Below are 10864 nucleotides of genomic sequence, written 5' to 3'. Positions count from 1 at the left end.
TCACATGTGCTTTAGTTGGAGCAAAAGGCACCAATCTTGAGGAGCTAAAACTTAATCAAGTATTTTTCACCCTAAGAATCATACCCTGACCATATGAAGCCTAAGGAAGAAAGGAAATGCCAAAACCCTAACAACCCTTTCTTTAGAGCAATGGAGCACTGAAAAGAAACTCAATAAAAGACCAAGAAAACTACATTATCATGACTTGGGCCAATTATAAAAGTTGTAATACACTAAATAAGCTACAAAAATAATAAGAGAGTTTGCCCAAAAGAATTTTTTAAAATCCCCAAACAAGCCATTCAAGTGGAGGCCTTCTATAGAAATCAGAATTTCAGATTTCTGAAATTCAGCCCCTCACCCAAACTCGAGCGCGTTCATCATGATCCCTAATTCAAAACCGTGAGCTCCCATTGACAAATGTGTGCTAAACTAACCCCTCTACCACATATCTAAAGATGGCATTGGGATTCGGTCCATAGACACGACAAAACCAAGGATTTGCCTCGAGCTCGGGCTGTGAGATAGATCCTACTTGAGTGCTCCATATCTCTAGAACCAGTAGGCCAAATCCTTTGACCACCACACGAGATCGGTAGCTTAAGGGAAGGGGAAGAGGTTTTGTGCACTGACCAAGGCGAGAGCAGGCATGGACGAGTGACTACATGCGCCAAAACTCGGGCAGAAACAACTCGCACACGTGTTCGGCCCTGGTCGGCACGCCGGCGTTCGCCAAACCCACGCGCGTGCGCGCTCGCCCCCACGCACAGTCAAGTCCGTCGCGCGCCCTCCTCGCGCCCGCGCCTATAAAGCCAATAGCCCTTGGACATCCTTGCCTCAGCCTCGCACACTCGCCGCGCTCAATCGCCGGAACCTTGGCCGTGAACCGAGAGCTCCACCGCCTGTCGAGCCGCCCAAGCTCCGGCCACCGTGGCCAGCTCACCCCAGCCTCCCCTCGCCCACGCCAGCTGCTCGGTTAGCTTCACCAGAAACCCGTGAATCTTCCCAAACCCTCAGATCGAGCACAACCCCACCGGAGATGCCAGACCACCCTCGTCGGACTTCCTCCGCTCACCGGAGAGTGTGGACCAGGTAAGCCACTACACCATTTTCAAATTCCTCGTGTGCACAGCCTCTGCGTCACCTGGTAAAGCTTCCCGAGCCAACCAGTTAAATTTCACCACCGTATTTAGGCTGGACTCCTCGTCGTCGACGAGTTCTTCCGCCCTCGTGCACGGCCAGAGCGACTCCGACCATCTTCGACCGCCATCAGCCCATCGACGTGTTCGCTAGGACCTCCCCGACCTCCGTGGACACTTCACCAGAGCTAGATCACCGTCGATAAGCCCCACCGTCGTTTCTTCCACTGTGGTTACTATTCCGGTGAGGTTAGGAGCGCGGGTTAGATAGTTCACAAGCCTGGGGGTTTCTGCAATGTCAGTGACTCAGATAAATAGTAGCCCAGGGATCCACCTGTAAGGAACGCAAGAAAAATACACCAGGGACCCAAGTGCATAGTGGATTTCCTTTTCCATTTAAAATTCAAATCCTTTTTAATCAACAATAGGCTTAGAAAAAACATAACTTAGGTATTATTTATCCAAAATTTGTCAAACCAATTTTGCTAGACTCTGCATAATGTAATCTACCAAGTAAAAATAGTAGAACCCATATTTCCTATAGTACTTTTTAGAGTTCTGATTTAAATAGAAAAACCACTTAAACCTTGGAAATAGGGAAAAGGGTATAAAAACTTTTATACTAGGCTTGAGAAAATTTAAGGAGATACTTGACTAGTAGTTAAACTGTTTAAAAATGTTAAGTATCCCAGTACCCAAGATTAAACAAATTTTATCTCTTAGGATATGTTTTTACCCAAACCTTGGAAAAATAGAAAAGGGCACTAAAAATGGAAACCAGACAGCAATATTATTTTCCTAGCATGATTAAGTGATAAAGTTCATAAGGAAAATATATGGAACCTTAGTCCAGTACTGATCTGGAAGTTATGATTTTATTTAGGTATTGAGTGCTTAAGAAAGATAATGATTAAAAATAATAGGACTTATGCAACAGTGATGAGGAAAATTTAGTAGACCCTTGACCACTATTATACCACTGTAAAAATAGTAACCACCCCAGAATATCACAGTAAGTGGGTTAAACAAATAAGACTAGGAAATTTCCAATACTTCAAAAAATTAAAAAGAAAGACTAAAAGTGGGAATCAGTAAGCTACCCTATTTTTCCCTAAGTTCTTATGATGTGTACTATAAGGGAAAATATAAAACCAAGGTAGTTGTACAGTGGAATACACCCCACCCTTGCCCCATGAGAAAGATTATATATTCCGAGAAATCATACAACTCATCCCCTTTAAGTAAAAATAACCAACTTTATGAATTATTGCTCTTGTGCATATAAGAAACTAGAAAAATTAGGAAATCTGTTGTTTGACATTTTTCAAATAGAGTGGCAGTAGACAGCACCCACTAAGCCCCAAACTTTAGAAAATCACCATTAATTAACCATTAGGTATTTATGGTTAAAATTTAGCATAGAAGCATATTATCGCCCACAAACACTAGCAAAAATAAGTATTAGGGCAGAAGCCATTACTACTCAAAGGTTGTAGTTCAAAGTACCCCCTCTGCCCTAGATTTTAATATTTTTCTACAGAGAAAGCCACTTCTATTTTAGGCCTCAATTTTTTAGGTAGACTTATGTAAGCCAATAGGAAGCCACTGTAATTTTTATAGGATTTTTGGGAATTTCTAAAACAGAGGCGTAGTTCAACCTACCCTATAAAAGACCTTAAAAGTTAAAAAAGAGTAAGAAATCCTTGAAACTTAGTATGCACTTTAAACATGTACATATCGAGAATTATGTTGCATTCATACTCATATATTTGCATTCATTAGATTGCAATCTTGCGGACGGAGAGTACGTCTTGATCCAAGAGCCAGAGGGACAGCAAGAAGAAGCTCGGGAACCAGCTCCCGAACTTATCGCCGAAGAATCTCTCGCTGCACCCGCAATTGAAGGCAAGCCCCGATTTTATGCATAACCGTTTATATATGCTATTTTACTGCACTTAATGTTTGTAGGGTTGTAATGTGCACTTAAGTGTAGGAGTTGGTTGAAACCCTAGTTGCATGAACTTAGGATTCCTTTTTGAGATGGATACTAGTATGCTAGGTCGAGTAGCTGCTTTGCTAATTTAGGGATATCGGTAGAAGTCGAGTGATTTTTCTAGCACTCGCGCGGGGTCAGGAACTGATTGTATTCATCTTGATAATGGGATCTATGATGGTCTATGGACTTGGATCTAGGGTGGACCTTGTCCATGAGACGGGAATGGAATTAAGGATTAATATGCGGATACATGAGTCAAGCGTTTGAACGTACTAGACACATATCGGGAAATATGGTAACCGATAAGCCTAGTACCTGATGGAACCTACCCGCAGAATTTACTCCACACTGGACCTGAGACGGAGTCTCCCATGTAAGCTATGGTGGGTACAAGTGCGGTCGTTGCACGACGCCAGCCGGGGACAATTGGAGCATTGTACGCCAAGGCCGTGAGTCATGTTCTATTGCCGGGGAATCGATGGGGACGGCTAACATGTGTGGAGACTGAGTGCTCCTACATGTCATCTGTTTAGGTTTACCTTGCAAGGTTAAAACTCGATTCGAATCGTCTGCTTCTCGCAGCTAATGAGACTGCTTGACCCCTTGTACTGTATCGAGTAAAAAGTGAAATGAGGTTTCTTGAGATAACATGTTGATTGCATTAAATGCTTGTTACCATGTATGCTTAGAGAGGAGCAAACCTAGCATAAGTAAATATACTAGAACTAGAAAAGCTAAGACTGTTTTTAGACTCAGCTAGTGCTCTTGGCAAACCAAACCCCCCTAGCCAAACAGCTTCATGGTCGAGAGGTAGAGGAGTAGACTCCTCACACCGGGTAAGTCTAGCTGAGTATTAGTATACTCAACCTTGCTTGTGGCATTTTTTTACAGGTACACTACAGGACATGGTTGATGGTGTGACTTGGCCTTCCACCCTGCCACCGGGTTGGACAGTCGAGTGGGATGCCGCCTCGGCAGGAGAGGACCAAGAGGAGTAGTGGGCTAGGCCTTGCCCTATTCCTCAGTACCGTCGCTATCGATTATCCGCTGCATTATTAAGAACTTGTTATCTTTTATCAAACTTGGATGTATATAATAACTCCAGTACTTTAATTTGTGGTTTCATGTTTATTGTATTCTCTCTGAGTCTCACCATCGTGTGAGCTAATGGTACTCGATCCTTGGTAAGTGGCTCTATCCGAAGAAATAAACGGTTTATTCCGGTTTAAGTGTGTTGTTGCCTTTAATGTGCGACTTGGGAACTTAAGCTGGAATAATTGGGTGGTTCTGCCACATCGACAACGAGGAGGTTGTAGTCGAGTGACGTGGCGCGGGTGTTGTTCCGCGTAGGGAGGCGCTATCCGCTCTACATTGTGCCACATCGTTCCATGTTAGTTAAGGTACTCGTACCACCAACTCTCTGACTCTGACGATCAATTGATCTGCTTAGGCCGGGGAGGTCTCAATTGGTAGCTGCAGGTGGAGTGCTGGCGGTACTGATGCGAACGGAGTTTGGGAGTCAGATTGGTGCGTATGGGGTGAGTGATCGGTTGCTTGCTTGTTCGCTTCTAAATTGATGGAGCGGGGAATTGAGTTGTCCGTGCTTATGGCGGCGATGACAGCCATGAGCATGCATGCCATGTATTTGTTGAATTGCGGCAACCTTCGTTGAGTCTTGGAGAGCTACTTCTGTGGTCGTGATCTAAAGAAGGTTCTCAAAGCATGGACATCTCTTAGCTTTGTCGGATGATTCTAATTTACATATGTTTCCATTTCAATATTAATCTTATTCTGTTAACAACATATTTTCTTAAGTAACATCATGTTTAGCTTCACAAATATGCTTAGTGTTTTTTACATACATATATTTTTCAATAAGTAGTTATGCTAAATTTGCAAATTAAGGCATGTTAGAGGAAGATACATCATGAAAAATAGAATAACTAAAAATTTCAAACACCATGGCTTTTGGGTGTTTAACTTCTCTATACTTCACAGCCCGTCGTAGAAGTTTTGTTGGATCGTTTTGGTCTCCATCCTCTTACAGTTGTTGTCATAGGCAAGCTCTGGTGAAGGAAAGCAGAGTGAAAAAATGGGAGAAAACCATATCCAACCTCCCAACATATGCAACTTGTGCACCTGGTCTAGTTTCATACGTCAATGAGAAAGATGTAGATGCACCATGAGAACAAAACAAATGATGTAACTCATGCTCTTTTATCTAATTCAATTTCATATTATGCGAAATTTGTAGCTCCTTGGCCTTTTGTTTTTTTTTTGCAAAGAGTGTATGAAAATACCAACTGCTTTGCAAAGAGTGTATAAAAATACCAACTGAACGGAAGATGCGATCATTCTTTACTCTGTTAGAATTCATGGACATTGATATTTAATTGGCAAACGCAACTCAAGCTCTCATGGCATGCATATCTATGTCTGAATTTGAGGCAAGCAGAATTGGGTTCAGTGAAATACTTGTCCCTCGAATAGCAGAGATAATTTCCATAGGATCATTAGATCTTATTTTTACATTCACTAACGCAATTACAATTATATTTGTTCTAGCGGACTACATAAATCTTACTTACTCTTTTAAAATAGTAGGTTCCATAGATAGATTAATTGATCTTCTTGGTGCCTGTGAAGATACTTCAACTCTAGCCAACTTCTCTTCTGTTCCTGCCAAGATATATGAGCATGTTGATGGCGTAATTGCTGATGAAATTTGGCAAGAATTTCCATGGATCAAATTGCAAATTTCTTGTTTGCAGAAAATGAGCAATGTATGAAAATGTGTTTGCAAGACTTGCATCTTTGATAATGTTGAAAAGTTGAACGTTGTTGAGGCTATGATTGAAACAGGAATGACAAGAAACTTCTTGTGCTTCTAGACAATGGTTCTGAGATCTCATAGCACCACGCGATTACCACAGTAAAAACATTTGAACTTGGTGCTCCACTTCAAGGGTGCATGGGGCCTGCAGTGTTGCTTCATTTGCCTTGACATGCTCGGATCCGTTTGGAAAGATTTGTTTTATTCGACAGAAATGTATTAAAATCACCAAATCCCCAACAATTATTTGAGGTGATTCTTCATAATATCCTTCTAAGATACGACAAAATATCATTGAAACCATCTAATGTTTATTATCTCTTGCTGAAATGGCAAATGATACAAGGGTGCAAGACCTCCTTTTGGAAAACCTTATATTTGCACTTTATGTAAAAAATAAGATGAAATTATGTATAAGTGAGTGTTTGAACTTTGGTTTTTGGCTTCACATTCACACTCAACTAATCAATAGATAACATATTTTGTGATTTATTAAAACAAAATTTATCATATGTCATATATAAAAACCATAGCAATACACGGACATATGATTAATATACTCAAAACAATCTGTTTGACGAGCCCGTTTAGATCTATTATCTTTTTTAACAAAATCCAACGATAATTGTCGTCGCACACTAAAACGAAGAGCTAACCAACTAAAACGAAGAGCTAACCAACATTCTTCGAATGGTACCACTATATTCTTCGAGCTAACCAACATTCTTCGAATGGTACCACTATGTTCTTCACATGAGCTTCGCTGTGATGATCAAAGATTCTCTATCCAAGCTTCAGTGGCCAAATTTCTTTGATTTTTTGGTGCTGCTCTTTGACCTTATGACTTTATTTTTTTCGTGTTTCTTCTTGTGTGGACTCTTACATGATCTTCATAAGTCTTCAATAAATATCCTAATGTATTACTTTAATATGTTGTTGACTTCATCAGTCCACGTTGCACCCTCTAAACTATATTTATAAACACTAGCAAACACAATTAGTATAAATAGTTATGTTGATCATCAAACACCAAAACAATTGGAATCTATATGCAATGATTAGGGCATTAAACAACCAAAGTAGCACAAAACATAGACATTGCAGTTCAGAAGCATGGAACAATCCATAGAAGACCGGACCATGCTCCCAAACCATCCGGCTACAAAACTTAGTACAGCAAGGTTACAAACAAAAGTATCACAGTTTGATGATTTTGAGAAATGGGACTTGTCGCTGCACCGCAGCACCTTACGCCTTGAGCTTGCCAAAGAACCTCTGCTTCTCATCGGTAGTCTGGAAACGACCGTGCCCAAATTTGGACGATGTGTCGATGAACTTGAGCTTGATCTCCTCCAGCGCCAGCCGGGAAGTCTGCTTCAGGAGGGACTGGCGGAGGGTCACCACCCTCTTCTTTGGACCCACACAGCAGCCCTTGATCATCAGGTAGTCACCCTTCACGATACCATAATGGGGGAAGCCACCCATGGGAGTGATGTCCTTCTCAGTCCTGCAAATGGCAGCAATTCGTTACCAACAAGAGCAACAAAGGTAAACAGATTGTGCAAGTTAGTACAAGAAGCTCAGAAATAGTACCTGTCAAACTCTGTGGAGGCATCGTGGGTCTCTTGTCCAGCCTTGCCGATCTTGTAAACCTTCTTGTTCATCTCAGTGCGGTGGTGGTACCCATTTTGACCAGCACGGGCAACCGTATAGGAGACCCTAGCCGGATGCCATGCACCGATACAAGCAACTTTGCGGAGACCCCTGTGGGTCTTGCGGGGAAGCCGGGTGACACCCCAACGAGTGACCACACCCTCATAACCTTTCCCCTTGGTCACACCAATGATGTCAATCATCTCATCCTTCTGGAAGACAGCATCAACAGGGACCTCTTTCTCAAAGAATTTGTAGCCATAGTCCACCTTGTCAGCAATGGTACCACCATTGACCTGAATCTCCATCAGGTGAGCCTTCTTCTGCTTCAAACCCTTCATCTTCCTAATCTAAAAGATACAAATACATAAGAGGTGAGTTTGCTAATACCTAGTGCCTCAGAAAAAATAATCACTTTTCAATTATATGAAAGATAGGTGTACTTCACTCCCGGCACTGAGGTACAATAGAAGTTGAAATTTGATAACAAGTCAAGAATTTTAACATCACAGAAGAAATCAACATGATCATTGATAGATAATACAATGGAAGTTTAAACTTAATAACAAGGGTTATATATATATATATATATATATATATATATATATATATATATATATATATATATATATATATATATATATATAAAATAAAGAAAACAAAAATGATCATTGACATGTAAATGATCATTTGACTACACAAAGATTGCATAAACAGGAATAATGAAGCCAAATAAAAGACCAATAGTAATTGCACTATCAATCATCAAGAAACTGTGTTCCTACAATCATGAATGAACAACAAAGCACAATTAAGCTTCTTACCTGGGTATGAGCAATGACACGGATAACAGAAGCATATTTCTTCATCTTCTCAAGCTGCAGCTGAATTTCCTTCTTGCCAGCATCATTTTCATATTTGAGAGCATACTTTGTGAAAGCCTTCTTCTTGCTCTTGCACCAGTTCTTGTAGAACCTTCTCCTCACTTCTTCGCTAAGATGTTGGGCCCAAACAGAGTTGAGTGTGCGGAGGCCACGAGGAGTCTTCACATATGCCACGAGCCCAACAATGACAAGAGGAGGGGTTTCAATGATGGTAACAGCCTCACAAGTTTCCTTCTTATGGAGTTCTGTAGAAATCAAGTAGGCAGAGCAGTTACGATAATGGAGTGAAATGGTATCCATATACTCGAGATTCATGGGTGCAAGCAGTTGTGGATATTCAAACAGAAAAATCTATTGTTTTGAGTAAGTCTATGGGCCTGTGAAGAGATAGTTGTGTGGCTTATCATCTAAAATTAAGTGCCCTCAAATTCATAAAAAAACTAAAACTGCTGGTCAGAAATCAAATCATGCTTATGTTACAATTCATTTTTCAGATATAAACAAACTGGACTATGTCATCAGCTTAATTGATTAACAAAAACGAAGGGGGTGGACATACTGGATCCTGGCTTCTCAACCTCACGGACAATGTGAGTCATGCCAGCCTTGTAGCCAAGGAAGGCAGTGAGATGGCAAGGCTTCTTGGGGTCATCCCTAGGGAATGACTTCACTGCAAAAACAGGAAAACTACTATCAGATTTTGGACATTAAGTAAACCTGCCAAAGGAATGTGCATACCATACTAAACAGGTTAATGTTCACAGCAACATAATTCAATTGTACAGCACGTTTTCAGATTATACATAATGTTGGATTGCACTTATATGCAATAGACAATCCTTCACTGACGGAAGACAACCCTATGAAAATTATTACTTAAAAACACCACTAGCGGAGTACAGGTTGTTTAAATAGAAGGAACATAAATAATACTTCAAGTTCTAAAGGTTGAAGGGTAGAACATTTCAGATGACACGTATCGGGACAAGGCAAGCGAACAAAGAGGGAGTAAGAGATGCGAGCGTACCCTTGCCGCGGTGACGGGAGGAGCGCTTCCTGGGAAGGAAGCCGAGGGAGCCGTGCCTCGGGTGCTCGAACTTACGGTGCGACATCCTGCCCTCCTCCTCTTCCTTACCTGCAGGAGATCACAACAAGCCCATCAGATCCGCCGCGAGCTCAACATGGGCGGCTCGCCGCGCGGCGACGAAATGGCCGCCGACGGCGAGCAAGGCGAGTCGAGGTGGGAGGAGGAGATGACGCCGGCGGCGGATTCGTTATATTCACCTGTAGGGGTGGCGGCGCGGAAGTGAGGAGCCACAATGCGCGTAAACCCTAGGAGAGGTCACTTATATAAGGCCATGTTCGCTTACTAGTGGTTTGAGAGGATTAAAGAGGTCAAGCTCTAAAGGGGTCTCCGGTGCGAGAGTTTTAATCACGTCGGACCGGAATGCTCTGTGAAATATGGGTTGTTACTCTGACCTTATGAGCTGAGGTACTGTGGGCTCGATCCAGTACTCCATTTAAAATATGGGTCGTCCACTCTTATTTGAAAATGTCCCTATATTTCGTTTTACTACCTCATTGATATAGTTCTACTTTATTATAATGTAAAAAATGCAACGTGTGTTTGGACAACGGACATATTGTTACAAAATAATCCAAAAAAAGCTTCTCATTTTTTATAATTCTTGAAAGGGAAATAGGCTTAATCATTTCCTATAATCGATTTTGGTGGTTGACGTCCATCACAAACCACGTGGACTAATTAGTTTGCTTAGATGATGCTTATCTCAGGTGCATAAAATTCAACATAAACCAAGAAATAAATTAAGTTGGGGACTCAACAAAGTTTGGAGCAAAGACTTGAGAGTGTGCTGCCAGTGGCACACCGGTGTCCGGTATGCACCGGACACTGTCCGGTGCCCCAGGCCGAGCATCACTCCAATAGGCCGCTCTCGGTTTTTTCTAAGGAGCGCTCCGCTATAATTTGTCGGACTGTCCGATGTGCACCGGGCTTGTCCAGTGAGCCAACGGAGCAACGGTAACCTAGCGCTCAACGGTCGACTGCGTGAACACTAAAAGCGCAAGTGCAGAAGTCAAATGTCAGGCTGCAAAGTCAGAACGCACCGGACATGTTCGGTGTGCCACCGGACTGTCCGGTGCAACTACAAGACAAAGAACTTCAACGGACAACCGCTCCAAACCCCAACGGCGTGCTGACGTGGCACGCACCGGACAGTGAACAGTGCCATGTCCGGTGCGTCATCGACAGCAACGGCTAGAATAGTGGTTGGGGCTATAAATACCCTCCAACCACCTCCATTCAAGCCATCCAAGTTTTCTGAACTCAACATTCGTT

At 42.1% G+C, this 10864-nt stretch overlaps 1 protein-coding gene and 1 pseudogene across 1 annotated transcript; one reads left to right on the top strand and one right to left on the bottom strand.

The window, feature by feature from the left end:
* The first annotated feature begins 5310 nt into the window (after positions 1–5310).
* Positions 5311–6444, top strand: LOC109944178 (uncharacterized; annotated as a pseudogene).
* Positions 6445–6975: 531 nt separating this feature from the next.
* LOC103646454 (60S ribosomal protein L3) lies at positions 6976–9904 on the bottom strand. The gene is made up of 6 exons (XM_008671191.4): positions 9790–9904; positions 9533–9640; positions 9065–9175; positions 8446–8750; positions 7562–7971; positions 6976–7475 (listed from the first exon to the last, which is right to left on the bottom strand). The coding sequence occupies exons 2-6, from the start codon at positions 9615–9617 to the stop codon at positions 7217–7219; spliced, it is 1170 nt and encodes a 389-aa protein (XP_008669413.1). The 5' UTR covers positions 9618–9640; positions 9790–9904; the 3' UTR covers positions 6976–7216.
* Positions 9905–10864: the final 960 nt, after the last annotated feature.

This window comes from Zea mays, chromosome 2 (genome assembly GCF_902167145.1).
Source record: "Zea mays cultivar B73 chromosome 2, Zm-B73-REFERENCE-NAM-5.0, whole genome shotgun sequence".
NCBI classification, from domain to species: domain Eukaryota; kingdom Viridiplantae; phylum Streptophyta; class Magnoliopsida; order Poales; family Poaceae; genus Zea; species Zea mays.
Note: the sequence above shows the minus strand (reverse complement) of the source record. Positions and strands in the feature narration are given on the sequence as shown.